Source organism: Pan troglodytes, chromosome 1 (genome assembly GCF_028858775.2).
Source record: "Pan troglodytes isolate AG18354 chromosome 1, NHGRI_mPanTro3-v2.0_pri, whole genome shotgun sequence".
In the NCBI taxonomy this organism is placed as follows: domain Eukaryota; kingdom Metazoa; phylum Chordata; class Mammalia; order Primates; family Hominidae; genus Pan; species Pan troglodytes.
In genome coordinates, this window is record NC_072398.2 from 210,143,848 (window position 1) to 210,163,687 (window position 19,840).

At 36.5% G+C, this 19,840-nt stretch overlaps 1 protein-coding gene across 50 annotated transcripts in view; it reads left to right on the forward strand.

Moving 5' to 3' along the window:
- Positions 1-19,840, forward strand: part of EIF4G3 (eukaryotic translation initiation factor 4 gamma 3) — a 367,607-nt gene that overhangs the window by 118,698 nt on the left and 229,069 nt on the right. For all 50 annotated transcript variants that reach the window (XM_016955647.4, XM_063785248.1, XM_063785240.1 and 47 more), the window contains one exon: positions 6,367-6,495. Coding sequence is in view for 24 of the 50 variants with exons in the window: in XM_054663258.2 (XP_054519233.1) it covers positions 6,367-6,495 (129 nt within the window). In the remaining 26 variants the exon portion in view is untranslated. The remainder of the gene's footprint in view (positions 1-6,366; positions 6,496-19,840) is intronic.

A 19,840-nucleotide genomic window follows, 5' to 3' on the forward strand; every position in this document is an offset into this window, starting at 1 on the left:
GACTTATCTATTCTGCTGCTTGAGGAGCATAAAGTATAGAAATTACCCACATAAGAAAAGCTTTGGGATCTTTCAAAACTACCCAGAATTGAACTTTGTTATTTCTGTGTATGAGTTGCAGCTGCTGAAATGTTTTTAGATGACCTCACTAAATAAACTTTTTCTTGGGATTTAGAAAATAAGGGATGTCACACATATAAACCATGTGCCTTTTACCTTTATAGGAATCATTTGTTGCTGAAAAATTAATTTACTTGATAGGAATCCTGGAGTTTCCTGTTATTCTTTTAGTAACTGATTAATTACTATACTTTTTAAAGCAGTATGTTTTCATTCGTATTATATAAAATATATAGAATAAAAACAGTGGTTTGTGTGTGTGTTATATTTAACAATATATCTATTCAGTCAATGCCTGTTTGTGTAGAATCCAGTCACAAGTCTATATCTGAGTATTTATAGAAAGTTTGGCCAGTATTTATAGAAAGTGGTGGCTCATACCTATAATCCTGGCACTTTGGGAAGCGGAGGTAGGAGGATCACTTGAGTTTCAGAGTTTGAGACCAGCCTGGGCAACACAGTGAGAACTTGTCTCTACTAAAAAAAAAAAAAAAAAAAAAAAAGAGAGAGAAGAAGAAGAAAAATTAATGGGCATGGTGGCATGTGCGTGTAGTCCCAGCTACTGTGGAGGCTGAGGTGGATGGATCACTTAAGCCTGGGAGATGGAGGCTGCAATGAGCTGTGATCACACCAATGCACCCCAGCCTGGGCAACACAGTGAGACCCGATTTCATAAAAAAAAAAAAAATGAAAAAGCAAGTTTATATTTGATGATGATCATGAGATACCCCTAGAGCCATGTCCACACTCTGGCTGCCTGTGTTTTTAATATACCAATATATGGTTTATTTGGCTTGTAGTGTGTATGGGAAGTCAGGACAATTTCATGCAGAAAGGCTTATTTTTGGTTACTCTTGAAAATTTTGAAGAAGTAGCACTGCTTATCTGGAATTCCTGCATGCCAGTACTTGACTACAGGAGAGTATCTCAGTATCTGCTGCCCTCTGGAGAGTGGCCATTCTCTTATCGTTTTCCATAGTCCCTAATCTCTGTTGTTTACATCTGGCCAGTTTTTTCCCATTTTGTTTCCTCCAGGGGGTATTTCTCTTGCTCTGGAGTCATGTAAGAATGATCATGTTAAGGAAACTTTGTTTTCCATATTTTATTTATTATTTGAAAATTGTGGTTTATGTATGATAGCTCTTAATTGGCCAGAATATAATCAAATCCAATAAGTTAGTGCTAGATAAATAAACTTTATACCTAATGACTAATCCTAATTTGCATGATCTTTATGGTCTACCTTAAATTTTTAAAAAACTCTGTCAAGTTAATATTGGTCACCAACCACCAAATATCATTAATTTTATAGGAGATTATTTTTTGGTGGAAATCTTGAATGAAAATTCACTAGCTACCTGAAGTTTCCACTGAGTCAAAATTTTAGAGCTTTTCTTTCTTGCAGCAGTATTTCTTTTTAAATTTTCTTTCTTCTATGCAGAGTAACAGTATAATACCAATGTAAGTGATATTTTATCACAGGTGTTAGTAGTTTGCTTGTTTTTGTCTTTAATCTTGTTTTTGAGGTAGGTGGTGTGGAAGAGGATTAAAATACACATTCATACAAGTACATAAAACTTAAAGGTAGAGTTTAACAAATAATTTTAAAGCAAAAAAAAATTTTAAACCAGCTTTAAAAAAATTACATGCCCTTTCTGTCATAATTTCCTCTCTCCCCAGAAATAATACTATCTGCCTTTTAAAAGTCATTTTCCTGCTTCTCTTTATAGTGTTGCTAAACACGTGTACATCTATTGACTAATACGGTCAAGTTTTGCCGGTTTTGGATATTTGGATAAATGGAATCATACTTTATATATTCTTCTTAATCTTTTACTCAGTACCATTTATGAGGGTCATCTAAATTGTGTTATGGTAGTTTTTTATTCTGTTTCTGTATAGGAAAATTTTCAGTGTATGAAAATTTCATTATTGATCAATTCTGTTAATGAACAGTTGGGTTGTTTCCAATTTTTGGTTATTAAAACAATACAACTATGAACATTTTTGTTCATGTACCCTGGTGCACATTTTCATTGTTTTCAACCAGATGTATACCTAGGAGTGGAATGGCTGGGTCATAGGGCATGACTGTTTCCAAGCTTACCAGCTACTGCCAAATTGCTTCCCAAAGTGGTTGTACCAGTTTACATTTCTACCAGCAAGAGAATGAGAATTTTGGAAGCCCCACATTGTTACCAATGCAAAAATATAATATCTATAAGAAACAAAAATGTTTCTCGGGCATATTTTCTTTTAAATGCAATAAGCAGTACACACAAACATATATTGCACTACAAGAAATGGTTGATGTATTTTGCTTAGGATTAATATTATAGAAAAGACAACAGTCTGTTTAGCTTTGGAGGTAGTTAAGTAGTTGCTGTTTTCAGCTGTTCTACACCTCTGCTCCCTCCCAGCCTTCATAATTGAGAAGGTAGCAATATCTTCCAAATAATGGGAAAACGTACTTGTTTTCTTTGTATGAGAACTTGTTGCTACTCCCTTTAAAGAAGATGGATTTCAACAGTATGACCTGAAATTGAACAGTTTACCAAGAGAGAAGAACCCTTAGCTAGATAATAGAGGATTCGGTAATCATTAATTTAGGAATATTTTGCAAGAGGTATTTAAATTTTAGTGTAAATTTGATTTTTATCTATGACAATTTTATTAGCCTTTGTGCCATTTCTTTGGGATAGGATTGTGCTATTTCTGTTCTGTATAATTTCTAGTTAAAGATGGTATACCTTTTTCCCTGGCAGAGACATTAAGCCCTGTAACAAATACACTAAAAGCGAATATGGAATGCCTAATGCAGTGTGACATATGTAATAGAGGATCTTATTTGAATTGAATAGAGCACAGTGAAGCTGAGAGATTTTTATTATATGTAACAGCCTGTTTCTAGGAAGAATTTCTTAGAAATTCTAGTTCTTCTATTATTTTGATACAGACTTATTTTCTTTGGCCTGCTTTTATTAGTAGACATCCCCAAATTTAGGAGGAAGTGCCTTTTTAGAATATCTGATACCAAAGGATTACCAGTTTGGCAGAACTATTTAGAGTTGCAAAGGATGCATACCATAGGGATATACCCCTGAAAGTTGTTTTTCATTGGTGTTTCCTTTAAGGAAGCTTTTTATGTAGAAAGAACAGCACTTTTGGCTTTGGCACAATGCTTTTTCTCTTTCTCTCAAACATTTGTGTTTTATGGGGCAATATAATAGTTTTCTGACAAACCAGTGGATACTAATTTTATGTGTAATAATTTAAATTGTTCTTTCAGTATTCTTCAGTATATGTCAGTACCTCTTTACAGTTCTGTAAGAAACATAGCTTACAGTCTTTACAACTCTGCAGATGTATTTTTCCTTTATTATTCCTAATTATTTCATATATTTCTATTGATACTAGTGTACAGGTTTATATTTTTTATGTATTTAGTTCAGTTATGTTACTTCATTTTCCCATTGGTTGCTATTTCTACCTGTTTTTGCCATCATGTGAAATGCACTGGATATATCTTTAAGTTCCTAATTTTTGAGGTGAGATTTTCTTTAGGGTATGTACTCTAAAGTGAAATAATTTTGGGGTGATGGTTTTGAAGCACTTGGTGACACATTGCTCTGTAATCCTGGGAAGATAGTAAAGTAACCCATTCACAGTATTTTATCTGTGTCCTGTTTCCTTAGATCCCTGCCAATAATGGGGCAAAGATTTTATTTTAACTTGCTTTTGTTAGTTTAATTGATAAACATACAATGTATTTTAATATTTTTTATCAATAGTATTTTAAAAATTTACTATGATTTAATTGTCATGGGCAAATTTGGTATTTAATTTTTATCAGAATAAATCATAAAACTGGTCTAAGATAGATTTTATATAGTTAACTTCTTTGCTCTCTTTTTATTTTCACTTTATTTCACTGTACAGAATTTTTCCCGTGTTAAAAATGTGTATTCATATTGAGGTTTTACTTTAGCAAAATATCAAAATAATTAATTCTAAAACATGGGAAATAATATAAATTCATAAGCTTTGTTGTAAGAAATTTTCTTATAAGAGCTCTTCATTTTTGATTATTAATTTTCTAAAGTAGATGTTTAAATAGCAATCCAACTTTTCTCCTTTGAAAAATTTCCTTGGTGAGATTTATATATGCTGTTACATTTCATGGTAAACTTTATGCCCTTATAAATGTAATAGTCACTCAAAATTGGAAACAAAATTTTCCCAAGAAAATCATAATCAAAGTTATTTAAAAAACAAGGATGAAAGTAGATACAATTATTTTAAGTGTTAATCTTTGGTCATATGGTAGCATCATTTATGTGTCTTTTAACTCGTAAGCTTTTGGTTCTAGTTAGTTCTGTGTGAGTCCATTTGATTTCAGTATTGGGATCAGGTAGCTGATCCTGAAGATGTTTATATCTGTTTAGAGAGTTATAAGTGACTTGAAGGTTAGAGTACCAGGGACTAGATTTTCTTCAGACCTTTTGACTGAGTGAATTCCAGGCCATTTTCCTTTTTCCCTGAGCAGAGTTTTTAACTTTATGATAAAATTCAGAAGACCTATGAACTGAAAATAGAGAATATGTCTAATGATGAATTTTAGCATTTCTTTGCATTACGAATATAGACAACAATTGCCATTAGTTATTATTTTTAACGCACCACTGAAGAACATATATTACTATGTCAGGAATTTGTTTTAATATTTTTATACCTGTATTTCAATATAGATCATTTGTTGTCATAATCCTATGTATTTTATGTATTTAATAACACGATTCTGAGAAGTCTGTATTTTATGCTAGATTGGCAAAGGGTTTGTGTTCCTCTCAAATTTAAGAACTATTGCTTAAGGAGAATGACTTCTTTCATTTTAGCAGAGGACAGAACTGCCCATAATTCATGAAAGTTTGCAAAACCATCAGTGTTAAGTCTGCATTAGTCTATGAGAGGGAAGAGCTGGCTAGGATTGATTGGTAGACACTTCCACTAGGGGTCTGAGTAAAGTGGTTTCATATCCGTAATGGGCTGATGAGCAATTTATTGCCTGCAAAAAACGGAGAAAATGAAATTTTTGGTTACGTAAAAACATGCTGATTATTTTTCAGTTGTATAAATTTGTGATTATTGTATTATATTAGAAAATATAAATGAGAAAATAAATACCTGTAATGCTTTCTGTTAAGATTTTGGTATATCTCTTTACAGATCTTTAAAAATATTACATATACATGTTTTTAGATGTATGTGTGTGTATTATATGCATACGTAAACAAATAATGTTTATAGAAATATTCCTACACATGTGTATGTATATGTATATTTAGATGTCCTTTTTAAAAATTTTTTTGTATTTAAAGAGATAGGGTTTTCCTCTGTCACCCAGGTTGTAGTACAGTGGTGTGATCATAGCTCACTGTAAGCCTTGAACTCCTGGGCCCAAGCAGTCCTTTTGCCTCAGCTTCCCAAGTAGCTATGTCTACAGATGGATGCCACCATGCCTAGCTAATGAAAAAAAATTTTTTTTTTTTAAAATACAGTTGAAGTCTTGCTATGTTGCACAGGCTGGTCTGAAACTTCTGTTCTTAAGCAGTCTTCCTGTGATGGCCTCCCAAAGTGCTGGGATTACAGGCATAAGCCACAGCATCTGGCCAGATATATGTTTTTAAAGACAAAAATGAGATTATGTCGTATAAGTAACTTGCCATTTTTGGAGTTTAGATTTATTGAGATGTAATTTAGTAAAATTCACCCTTTTTAGTGTATACGTCCATAAGTCTTGACAAGCAGAGACATTCAATTCTCACTATAAGCATGATACAGAACAGTTCTGTCACCCTCAAAAATCTCCTTGTTCCTCTTCTGTAGTCATCTCCTTCCTCTTTCAACCATTTATTTATTTTCTGTTCCTTTTACAAAATGGTATCATACAGTTTGTAGTTTGAAGTATTGTTTCTTTCCTGTAGCATGTGTTTTCCTTTATGATTTTTGGTTTTGAGATCATGCTTCAAGAATCTTTTATCAAATTGATGAGAATATTCATGTATATATTTTTAAAGAATTCTGTTTTTTTCAATTTAAAAAATTTTAAGTGTTTGTTCAGTCTGGTGCTTATTTTAGTGTAAGTTGTGAGGTAGGAAATCCAATTAAAAATCAGATAGTTCAGCTGTATTTATTAAGATTGATTTACTAATATAATGTTCTTACTAAATATTGATTTCCTCACAGGTAACACAAGTGGCAAGACAGCCGGGAACCCCTACCCCATCCCCTTATTCAGCACATGAAATAAACAAGGGGCATCCAAATCTTGCGGCAACGCCCCCAGGACATGCGTCGTCCCCTGGACTCTCTCAAGTAAGATAAACCTTTTTTAAAAAAATAAGAAATGTCCCTGTAAAAGCATCATTTTTGTTTTTCTAAAGAGACTCCTAAGCAGTAACATAAAACATTACTTGTATAGTAATTTCAAGTTTGTCTTTGGCATCTTTTCAGACTTAACCATTCATAAAGATGGCTACTAACAAATTTCACACATTTCATTTTGAAGTCATTAAAAATTAACTGTCAGTGATATTTAGTTTTCATTGTCATTGTTTAAGAAGTTAGAGTTTTATTCTAAAGTTTACTGGAAAACCCCCCCACAAAGCACTGATTTGCTTTTCGATGCTTAATCTGCTACCGTCTCGCACCCCTTTCGGGTGAAGCATTAATGGTTATTTTCTACTTATGTGAAAACTTGGTGTCTTCCCCTCTTGAGTAGCATCAGTGGGATTTTTTGTTTGTTGGTTTGGTTGTTTTCTAAGTCGATTATTGTAATTTGATAGGCTTAAGTTTTTGTTGAACTGTTAGAAGAATTGTGAACTCCTTAGTGTATTTCTACTTAATAGTAACAACAGACGTTCAGACACTGTTTAAGGAGGATGTTCCTATGTGTTCCTTGCACTTAGGCTGTTTGCCAAGATATATTGTTTAGCTTGCACCGACCTACTGTTGCAAGCTTGTTTGGATTTCCTTGTGGTTAAAAGTTGGCTAGAGTTATAAAGTCCCTTACAGAATGTGGACTGAGTCAAGCCAATAACGTTGATCTAACTGTGTGAGATTATCAGTATTTACATGTAACAGCTACTCTTTTGATAATGAAAATCATTTTTATAACATTATTTGTGATTTTAGCCTCCATATTTTAGGCCTTTTAGAGATTGAATAATAGGAGAGATCAGGAATTACTAAAAATAATGCTAAAGGTGGTGATTATAAGTTAGGGGCTGATTTTATTTTTTATTCTTCATTATTTTTTAGGGACAATTTTTATTCCTTATTATTTTTTTAGAGACAGGGCCTTGCTCCGTGGCCAAGGCTGGGGTACGGTGGCATGATCATAGCTCACTGTAACCTCTAACTCCTGGGTTCAAGTGATCTTCTTGCCTCAGCTTCCCAGTTAGCTGAGACCACAGGCTCATGCCACCATGCCCGGCTAATTTTTTTCTTTTGGTTAAATTTTTTGTAGAGATGGGGTCTTGCTATGTTGCTCAGATTGGCCTTGATCTCCTGGCCATGTGCTGATTAATTATATTTTAGACTATAGAGTGTTTGGAAAAGGAATGTACAGTTTGCCAAACCATGACTGAAATAGCCCTATTAATGAATATAAGTTTGTCAAGAACTTAGTGCTATACCTAAACTTAGTCTAAATCATTCCTATATAATTTTGAGTTTTAAACATTGAAAACAAAACAAAATGAGCTCCTGATTGTTTAAATGAGGTTCCTGTGTTGGGTTTCTTAGACTGAACACAACCTCTCAGCTTACTATTAAGGTGTATTAATCTGAGTCTAATCAGGAGAGAAAAACTATGCACTCTCAAGAATATAAGATATAAAGAGCAAATGCTTACCTTAGGGCTGAGTAGAGGCTCAGATAGGGAGCCTTTCTCTGTAGGGTTGAGCCAAAGGCTGTGGTAGAAGAGCCACTGTGGTGCTGTTCAGAACTTGCTGAAACTCTTTGTTCTGGAACTTGCTGGAAATGTGCCCTATGAAGTATTGGGGAAAGCTTTCTTCTCCAGCACCAATCTCTTATAGCCAAGAGCTGATGCAGGGCACACTGGCTAAAAGGCTCCTTACTGCATGTCTGTTTCCCACAGACAACTCAAAACATTAGATCCACTGGATCAGAAGTCCCAAGTGGTAGAGCAGCTTGCACTGCCCATCCCAAATTTGCTGTATAACCTTCGTATATTGTGTTCCCTACTCAAAATTGGAAACTTCCTAGGTGACTCTGTAGTCGGTTAAGGTGGCACATTCAGATGTAGTATATATGTTGCCTCTACATCCAAAAAAGGCCTACCAAACCTACCTCTTATTTTTTGTGGTAGTTTTAGGTGAGAGACTGCTACCCCTACCCTGGGCTAAGATCTTGACCTTGTTGGAGAGGGCATGGTGTGGCTTTCTGAATGGGAGTGGTGCCATTTCAGTGGAACTTACTGAAAATCCACCCTCAGAACTTGTGAGAATTCTGCCCTCTAGGGTGCCGAGGGAAAGCTGTTAGCAGGGAGGTTTCTTAGAAAAGCCACTGTGCTGCGTGTCTTCCTGAGGGAATACCAGGGGTAGCTCTTGGCTGCTGGGTACTGTTGCTTGCTGTGCACTGAAGCAGAAATCTTGCTCTGATGAAGCTATGTCCATGAGGGGAGCTAGTCACTAGAGAAGCCATCTTTTGGAGAAGCTATCTGGGCTGCAGGAGCAACCAGGAACCAGGAACCAGGGAGCAAAACCCTTTCCTTCTACATATCTCTAGAGCCTTCTACTGACAAAACTTAATGTTGTGTCAGCTGAAATGTTAAAATATTTATAGAGCTCAGATCCATTTTCTTATTACAGGCAAACGGTGAATTTTGATATGAAAGACAAGCAGTTGATAACTGGCATGTAAGGGAAATAGCTTAGTTTTCCATTTGAAATTCTTACTGTTTCAAGTTGTGATTTGACCCAAGCAGTTGGCCCAAAGGACTTAAGTTTTCTGAAAGATAGGCTGCTCGCAAATGCATAGTTTGCATTTAAGAAAAGATGGTCTCCTAGCATCTCACTTGTTGAATCCTCAAGTGCTGTTCTATATGCCATTTTACCAGGTGCCTTTAGAAACCAGAGTACATGAATACCAGGGAGAATGGCCACCAAATATTGTGTTGCATTCTTTTGTGGTCTGTTTTGCCACCATTTTGCCTAATCTGATGAATGAACCCAGTAAATCACACCTGGTTCAATGCCCTTTTTTCCCCTCCATCCTTTCAGACAGAGGGAAGCCTCTATGGATTCATCTGTCTCTTAGCAATATGTTAACACTTGTTGATATGGTGAGGAAGTTTTTCTAAACTAGCATACCTGGAAAAATGAAGAGTTCCATGGGAAACTCAAGTTTTTTTTAGGTTTCACAGTTGAAACAGTTTGTAGGGGCAGATGCAAAGCTTCCCTTCTGCCTACTCTGAGGGTTTGCTGAAATGCTGATGGTAGATTAATAGGAGAAAAAGGCATAGAGATTTATCAATGTGCGTGGACACATGAGAGTCCTACACATATGAAACACGAAGAAGGGAGAGATGGTTGAGGGCTTGAGTACCCTCTTCATAGGGAAGAGGGAAGCAGGGTAGGGAATGGGCTATCGGGAGTTTTAGAGGGGAAGTAAATGGTTTTTAGGTGAAATGAATGAGTCCAAATTACAATAGTCTTAGACAAAGTTCCTCTGAGCTCCTGGGAGGTGGCGGGAAGGTGAGGAATGAGACTTCAGTGTGAACAAAGGTTGTCTTATTATGAAGGTTAAATCTCCTAAGAGTTACCCCCAGAAGTAAAATGAAAAGTCTGTCTTGATGTGGTGATGGCTTTAGTCTCTTCTCTTTTCCATGATTAATCTTTTGTGATTATTTGATGAGCTTCCATGGGAGGGTGGGCTTAAGACAATTGTGTTTCTTTTGGAAAGACATTTTCTTAGTCATATCTCTGTGCCCCACCAAGTTCATGGATGGTAATGGAAAGAAGAGCGTTCAAAATAGAGGGGAAGGGATTATAGGCTTGAAGTCAAACCATAGGTTCTAGGGCTGGCTTTGTTACTTTCTGGTTATATGATATTGGATAAATTATTTAATATCTCTGGAACTTCGTTTCTTCATCTGTCATATAGGGGGAAATTAGAATTCTACTGCCCTGTAAGAGCGTTGTTATGATGGTTGTGTAAATTCCTGCCTCAGAACAGGATTTCCTAAATTTAGTAAGTGCATTTATTATTTGTATTCCTGCCAGACTTGGTTCTCCTCAAGATTTATATATATGTATGTGTGTGTGTGCATGTATCCTTGCCTGCTAATTCTTTTATTTGGCTACTTGTCGAGATTTAGTGTGAAACTTAGAAGCTATCTCCAAGAGTTTCAAATGTCTTCCATGTCTTTACCTTTTCTGATGTTCGGATAAAAGTAGGATATTAGGCTTGGTTATTTTCTGTTGGCGGTAATTTGTTTTATTCTTCTATACAAAACAGATTCAGTCAACTGAGGATAAGATCAAAGAAACTATTTTTTAGCTACATGTCCTTTTTGATGTGACAGTCTCCCCTTCTTCTGTGAATTAAATCTTTTTGTCCAAAGTAACTACCTATGTCTGTGACTCAATGTTTGACACTCAATCTACTAAGGTCTAAGTGAAAGAAGCTAAGCTGAAGAAAAGTGAACTTCATAACTTTGAAACATGAAAGAGGGAAAATGAAGAATATTGTTTCCAATGTCCTCTGCAATCTCGTTACCTGCTTCTTTGTTAAGACAGGATTTTACACATCCACAGGTGCTTCACCACACCTGTGTATGTGCCAAGTTTTAAGGCGTAATGTGCATTTCCCTTTTTTACATGAGCTGTAGTTCTTTCTAGCTTTGTCCTCTCTGGAGATTTGGTTTAATTAGTCAAAGACTTTAGACTATGACATTTCAGACAATGGTAAATTGGTGAGACGGAGTCTTTATAGGCATAGATTCTTTTCAGTTTCCCTGAAATGGCAACACTTTTGAACAATCTTGAAACCCAGCATGTCTGTTCTCTGGGAAGAGTAAATAGTTTGGAATTTAAAAGTATCTTTTGGTGGCAGATTGCAAAGTAAATCTCCCTGGGGAAGTGCACTCTAGGGAGTCAGGAGAAGAGACTCTCTAATTTAGAGTTCCAACCCTCCTACCACTGTTTTATAATTTAACCTATGGAAGTTCCTATTAATGCCCAGTTTTCTTCTTTGTGAATGAGCAGCTTTTGTTAGATGAGATCAGAATTTTCTTTAAGACTTCCGTGGGTTTTGGACACTAACTTGAAAGTAGCCAGTTGTTATGGAAAATTATAAAACTATTTTAGATTTAAAATTACCCAAACTTTGCCTTGTTTCATTCTGTTTTTTTTTAAAGAGAAGTTTGAATTATTTAAAATTACTTCTCAAGATAAGTAAAAACAAAAGAGACTCCTACTTATTGCTTAATTGGTGATGCACATTTGCTTTAACTTAGTTAATTTTCACGAAGTAGCAATTACAAAACAGACCAAACTGGCGCTGATTAACTAGGATCAAAATCTAGGTCTTTTCTTTTTTCTCTTGGCATCATTGTCTAGACTTCCAGGCTTTTGGAGCTATATTCACAGTAATTAAGTGAGAAGACATGCTCAAAATGATGCCAAAGAAGTGAGGTAATAGGTGTTATCTGCCTGCTGTTTCTGGATTTCATTTGGCTCTCTGTTTTTTTCTGGGAGAGGAACTCCTTCTATAGCATATAATATATGGTAGCTGAGATGGTGATGGTATATGATCCACTGGTTAGATTCTTTATTGTCTCTGGAAATACTAAGCAGAGTTCTTCACTGAGGAGTATTGCTTGATCGTGATGCTTATTGTTACACCACAATTTTCATCATTAGTAAAGGATGAGTTTCAAATGATGAATGGTCCCAACACCCATTTTTGCTTTATCCAGCTTCCGGGAATCTTGTTTTATTTACTAAGGAGAATTTCTCTGTGTTGTCTCATAATTGTTCATTGACTGACTGCTCCAGCCTTTGTAAGCTGTTTTTTTATTTATTTTTTATTTTTAGAGACAGGACCTCACTCTGTCACCCAGGCTGGAGTGCAGCAGTGTGATCATAGCTCACTGCAGCCTTGACCCCCTGGACTCAAGCAGTTCTTCAGGTAGCTGGGACTGTATGCGAGCTCCATGATGGCTGACTAATTTTTTAATTTTTTGCAGAGATGGGACTTGCTTTGTTGCCAAGCCAGGTTTTGTTTCTAAATCCTGGCCTCATACAGTCCTCCAGCCTCAGCCTCACAAAGTAGTGGGATTATAGGCTTGAGCCATGGTGCCCTTCTGAGACCCTGTCTCTACAAAAGATGTAAAAAATACTAGCTAGGTGTGATGGCACACACTTGTAGTCCCAGCTACTTGGGAGGCTGAGGTGAGAGGATCGCTTGAGACTGGGATGTTGAGGCTGCAGTGAGCTGGGATCACACCATTACACTTCAGCCTGGGTGGCAGAGTGAGACCCTGTCTCAAAGGAAAAAAAAAACAAAAAAACGAATGAAGTTTAATAGTGATTTTTCCTTACTACATATGCTTTTTTTTCTTTTTGTTACCTTTTGTGAAGAATATAAATTCTGAGTTTGATGCACACTTGTTAACCATGATAAAGTAGAGGAAGCTGTGAAAATTTGCTTTAAGAAAACATCACATTTCATTGTTGAAATAGATGAGTATCGAATTTAATTTAAAAAAAGCAAAATTTATAGTTTTTACACTCCCCATGGCCCCCACTTTGAAACACATCATGTCCATCTAAGGCAGTATTTGAGCTTACCAGGATTCTTTAGCATATCACAAATATAAATATGAATATTTTATAGGCCTTTGTAACTTTTAATGACATTTGCAAAGTCATGTTATTTGTAAAGTGTTTAATGACAATATTTGTTGACACTTTTAAAAAAAAGTAGATTTTTTAGAACTTACACATATTATCAACTTAAAAAAAACAAATGGAGGATTTGTCACCAAGGGGACCAACTCAGTGCAGTCAGTACTGCAGGTGTCCAAACCCACACCAAGTCCCCATGTACCATGAATGCAGCTTCCAAAGAATCATGGTAGGCTTTTCTAATTGTTGAGATTTATTTTAATGTGATACTTGATTGGAAGAGTGTTCAGCTCTTTTGGTCATTTTTTGTTTTTATTTAAAAAATTAGTTGCAACCATATTTATAAAGCAATCTTGACCAAATGTTTTTCTAATAGGTGTTTCATCTCTCTCTCTCTCTTTCTTTCCATCCTTCCTTTTTTTTTTTTTTTTTTTTTTGCCAAGGTTTCACTCTGTCACCCAAACTGGAGTGCAGTGTGTTTTCTGCTCACTGCAGTCTCCACCTCCCAGGCTCAAGCTATCCTCCTGCCTTAGCCTCCTGAGAGTAGCTGGGACTAACTGACTTTTTGTATTTCTTTGTAGAAACTGGGTTTCCTCATGTTGCTCAGGCTGGTCTCGAACTCCTGAGTTCAAGCAACCCACCTGCCTTGGCCTCACAGAGTGCTAGGATTACAGGTGTGAGCCACCGTGCCTGGCCTAGGTGTTTAATCTTTTATGCAGTCCTGTAACTTACCTTGAAATGTGCCTAAAGCAGCTTTTATATGTTTGATTATACTTCTCTTTGTATTGCCTGTAGCCGAAAAGAATTCCATTTATTTTCTTTTGACATTTCTGTGGTTAGTTTTTAAATGTTGCTGCAAGAGTGATGGTTAAGTACAATTATTTTTCAGACTTCTCACCCTAAGTTTTACATTCTGTTTGGCAAATTCACATGGCTGGAACCCACATTTTATCTAAGTATTAATTCAGCACTATTACAGCAAGCTAAAGAATTTTGTAAGAACCAAACTGATTGTGATTTTGTAAGCATTTCTTTACTTCTGTTTTATGTAGGCTCAGTCTTCTGTTGATGATGTTCATTTTCACTTAAATCCTGTCAAAGGAAAAAGGTTTAGGATTTTGTCTTTTACATTTGAACAGCTGTTTCTTTTGGATGCATCCTGGGAGACTCTTGTTTATTTCTCTGGCTACCTCTCATCTGTTTTAAGAAGTCATGAAAAACTCTGTCAGCATTTTTCTTGCCAGTTTACCTCTTGGGAATATCACACTTCATTTATTTCCCATAGATTTGGGGGAAAAACTCACTTTAGTGCCACTAATTTATTTTTTATCTGGTTGTGACATTCAGATTTTTAGATTTTTATGGTTCTGAAAATTGCTGATTCAGTTCAGCTGCAGAGATTAGCATGTGTCAGTAAATTTTAGGATGAGAAACAGAACAGGTAGTTTTAAGAATAATGAAGAAATTGTGCAGTTTGACTCTTCAATTTAAAGTGCTTGTGATAGTTCCTGCAAAAATGTATATGTGATTCAGAGCGTGTTGTGGGGGAAGTGAGCAGACAGAACTCTGAGGGAAAGCTCAGCAGAGAGGTTAAGTACCGTAGTAGACATGTATAATATTGTCTTGAGTTTAGTCAGGCAAATGGGTATATATGTCTTTTCAGATTTATTGTAGTGGACGGGAGCATGCCGATTGCTGGGAGAGAAATGAGAGGACAAGCTTGATTCAGGACTGTTTTTATAAGGGATCAAATGAAAAAATTTACTTAAAAGTCACAAACTATAAAATGTAGTATATAAAGGCTAGCTATCTTTATAGAACTAAGAACTGTGAATTTCAGTGACTCAGCAATCAATAAAAAGTCAATAACACACACATCTTGTAGATGATGGTCATTTTAAATTTTCTCAATGAATAGTAAAGAGAGATTAACTTAGTTATATTTAAAGCAAATAGAATCAATTAAGTATAAAGAATGAATATTATAAATTGATATATAGAACGACTATTAGAAAATAAAAATGTTGGGCTGGGTGAGGTGGCTCATGCTTCTAATCCCAGCACTTTGGGAGGCTGAGGTGGGCAGTTGGCTTGCGCTCAGGAGTTTCAGACCAGTCTGGGCAATGTGGGGAAACCCCATCTCTACAAAAATTAGCCGGGTATGGTGGCGTGGGCCTCTCGTCTCACCTGATTGGGAGGCTAAAGTGGGAGCATCCCCTGAGTCCAGAAGGTCAAGGCTGCAGTGAGCCATGCTTGTGCCACTGCACTCCAGCTTTGGCGGCAGAGTGAGACCCTGTCTCCAAAAAAAAAGAAAAAGAAAAGAAAAGAAAAGAAATTTGTTATAATTTACTCACTAAAGCAACAAACTTTTTTTCTCAGTGCATACATTTATTTACGTTTTTTTTCCTCTAATGTCTAGTCATGCTTATAATGTAACATGAAGGGCTAAGTCTGATTTCCAAGCTTTTCATCAGTTGATGGACCCTTTTCTCTGTGAAGAATGATGAACTCTCAAGCTATCTGAATTCTGTCTCCCTTGTGTGTGTGTTCTCTGTAAAGTAGTTTGTTTCATAGAAAACCCCTAAGTAGGTGACATATTGCAGAAACCATGTTGCCAACATTTTGTTATACTTTTCATGTAAAACATATTTCCATTTCTCTTCACCGCCAGTGTTTCTCCAGTTTCAAGTACTACACTATATTATTCAAAATTCTGTTTATTACTCCACATCTTACTACTCTTGATCACCACGAAAATTGCCCATCTTCTTTTATAGTTCAGTTTCAAATTTTCACATGCCTGTTTAGTGCAGTTGTCATAGTCTTATAGTAAGAAATAAATTACACTAAACTATTTCAAATGGAGAGGATTTTTAATACATGAATTTGTTATACTGGCTGAATGATTAATAAGGGGGATGCTGAGGCTGGGCATTGTGGTTCACACCTGTAATCCTAGCACTTTGGGAGCCTGAGGTGGAAGGATAGCTTGAGCCCAAGAGTTCGAGATGAGCCTGGGCAACATAGTGACACTTGGTCTCTACAAAAAATAAAAATAAAAAGGAGGATGCGGAGGTAATCTAGAGATTAATAACTGCAGAAAGCAGCTGACATCCCTGAGAGAAAGTCAGGAAAGGGGAAATACAAAGTAAATGTGATAAGACATCTGGACTGTGAAACATATTCATAACTGTTAAAATTAAAACGTAGTCGAATTAAATTTAAAGGAGTTTAATTGAGCAGTGAACGACTGGTGCAGGTATCCCCCAGAATCACGGCAAATTCAGAGAGACTGTAGGGGTACCTTCTGATCAGAACAAATTTATAGACCAAAAAAAGGGAAAGTGTTAAAAAAAAAATCAGAAGTGAGGTACAGAAACACCTGAATTGGTTACAGGGTGACGTTTGCCTTGTTTGAACACTCAGCAGTCTATGATTGGTTGAAGTATGGCTGCTGGGATTGGCCAAGACTCAGCGGTTTTTACAGCTGCATACTCTTTAGGTTTTCAGTCTTGTCTGCCTTTTAAGCTGAGTTAGGGTTCATCCACAGGGACTCAGATTTAGAAGTACGGAGTCCTTCTCAGACCATATTTAGTTCGCTTTAACAGAACTGTAATAACAACACAGTTAAATTATCTCAATTCATTGGTCAAATCTCAACTCAAATTGGTCAAAAACCAAAATCTAGGAATATGCATTTAAACTTGACACAGAAAGATTAAAAACATTCCTCTAGACTGCCTTCCCACCCCTTCAGATACCAGCCATACGTCCGGGCCTCTGGAACTTTTGACTGACTGGCTTCAATTTGGGGATCTCATGATCCCCTCTTTGGGTTTGATAAATTTGCTGGAGCAGCTTACAGATCTCAGGAAAACATGTTTACTTGTTTATTATAAAGGATATCACAAAGGATACAGTTGAAGAGATGCCTATGGTAAGGTATGGGGGAAGGAGCACAGAGCTTCTCTGCCCTTCCTTGGTGCACCACCCTCCAGCAACTTCCATGTGTTTGGTTACGTAGAAGCTCACTTAATCATGTCCTAGGTTTTTTGGAGACTTCATTATGTGCATGATTGGTTAAACTGTTGGCCACTGGTGATCAACTTGACCTTTAGCCCCTCTCCTTCCCCTGAGGTTGGGGGTCCGACTGAAAGTCCCAACCCTATAATCATGCCCTTGTGATGATCAACTCTAGCTGTCAATCAACATTAGCATACAAAAAGACAGACCTTGGCAATTCTAAGGTTTTTAGAAGTTGTGTGACAGGAATCAGGATGAAGACCAAATATGTACTTCATAATATCACTGTGGTGGTGTCAGAAACTTTACATGCTGAGGGGCGAGGAGAGAGAGTGTATCTATAAAATATTTGCATGTCACTAACGATTATTGATATAGAACATCTTTTAAAGTGCTTATTGGCCATTTGTCTATTTTTGGAGAAATGTCTATTCAAAGCCCTTTGCCCATTTTTTAATTGGGTTGCTTCTTTCGTTGTTGTTGAGTTGTAGGAGTTCTTTATATGTTCTGGATATCAATTCCTTATCAGTTATGTGATTTATATATATTTTATCCTATCCTGTCAGGTGCCTTTTCAATTTGTTGATAGTGTTCTTTACAGAAAGTTTTTAATTTTTGGATTTTTTTGAGACAGGTCTCATTCTGTACACCAGTCTGGAGTTCAGGGCGTTGGACATAACTCACTGTAGCTTCCGTCTCTGGGATACAAAGGATCCCCCCAGCTTATCCTCCCAAGTAGCTGGGACGACAGGCATGTGCCACCATGCCTCGCTCACAAGTTTTTAATTTTGATAAAGTCTAATTTATCTTTTGTTGTCTGTGCTTTCGGTGTCATATCTAAGAAAACATTGCCAAATTTGATGTTCTGAAAGTTTCCCCCTATGTTCCTTTGTTGGAATTGTATACTTTTAGCTCTTACATTTAGATCTATGATTCATTTTAAAAATTTTGTTTTTCTGTGTTCTCTCACAGAATGGAACTATGATTCCTTTGATTTAATTTTTATGTATGGTTTAAGATAAAGGCCTGGCTTCGTTTTTTTGGCTTGTGGCTATCCAGTTTTTCTAGCACCATTGGTTGAAAAGACTGTCCTTTACCCGTTGAATAGTCTTGGCACCTTTGTCAAAAATCATTTGACCACATATGTGAAGGTTTATTTCCGGGCTCTTTTCTTTTCATTGCTCTGTATGTCTGTCTGTATGCCAGTACCATACTGACTTGATTCTTGTAGCTTTGTAGTAAGTTTTGAAATCCAGGTTTGAGACGTTTAGGTTTGTCCTCCTTTTTCGAGATTGTTTTGGCTATTGGGGGACCCTTGAGATTCCATATGAATTTTAGAATGGGCTTTTCTATTTTCCCAAAATTTGTTTTTGGGATTTTTATAGGATTCTGTGTATTTAAAAAAAAATATGTATCATAATGGACACAACATTCTTTTTCTAAGTAGGTGAAGAAAGCATCATTGCTTGAGAGTGGAATTAAGATGTAGTATTCACCTTAATAAAGAACTTATACATAACTTTTATAGACACTCCCAAGAACTGGGAATGTTCTAGTTAATGATTCACTTCGTAGGTACTTAAAAATCTAATTTGAAGTCCTAGTTCTAAGAGAAACAGAGAGAGAGAAGAAAGAAAGAAATTAGTGGGGTAGGAGGTGGTCTGAATTAGGGGTATATCAGGACCTAGAGTGAAGATTATGTCTAGTGGTCTCCTGTGACAAATGAATGAGAACTCTGGCTTGGGATGTTTTAGCTGAGATGTAGAAGAAGAAACTGACAGGAAACCAGAGACTATGTAAAGGTGGGAGAAATGAGGGGAAGAAATTAGTAGAGATAATCGTGGTGGCTATCAGTAGTAGGTCCAGAGAGGGTCCTAAATAGCAGCCATTGAAGTAGGAAGTGGAGAGCCAGCATTGCAGACATTGTAGAATACTTTTGTTGGGAATTCAGTGAACCAACAGCATCTCTTTATCAGTACACTGGTGCTTTTAGCCCACAGTCTTGGGGGAACTGGTCCTGGGATTGGAGAGAAAACTGAGTTGTCATGCTGTATAAGTAAAAGCTAAGCTTTGAATAGTATAGTTGCTTTTGAGAGAACACAAGTAGCCTGTGATCAAGCTATCCTATTATGTGAGTCTATTATTGTCTTCTGAGGGGCAGAAAGCCATAGCATTTCAATGTTGAACTAATTATAAAGAGTACAAAAATGGTGATGATTTCAGTAGTGTTTCCCTGCTCCATATAGTATCACTGCTCAGAAGTGAGAAAGAGTTTGATCAGTGGTTTTCATTTCTGCCTTCCCACTTAGAATCACCTGATGCCTGGGTCCCCTTCTCCAGAGATTCTCATTTAATTGCTTGGGATGAGCCTAGGTAATGCTAATGTGCACCCAGCATTGAGACAAAGCTGTGGAACAGTGCCTTTTCCCCCCTCTAATCCCACAGCCGATTAGGAACAGTGCCTTTTGATACATATTGCCCAAATGATACTTTATAGGCTTTGTTTGCTGAGGATGGTTTTCACTGAAAGGAGCAAGATGCCCCCATTTTCAGATCTTATACAAGCAAAGTGAATTGGGCTAGTCTTAATTTAGGGAAAATAGCTCTGGTGATTGAGAAGACATTTCTGTTTAGTAGCTAAAACAGACTGTTACAGCTTTTTTACAGATAATATGCTTTGCATTGTGGTCTGTACTCAGAAGGTTTTTACGGTATTGATTTTATATGCCAATTTATTTTGGTGATAGAACCAAATTATACCC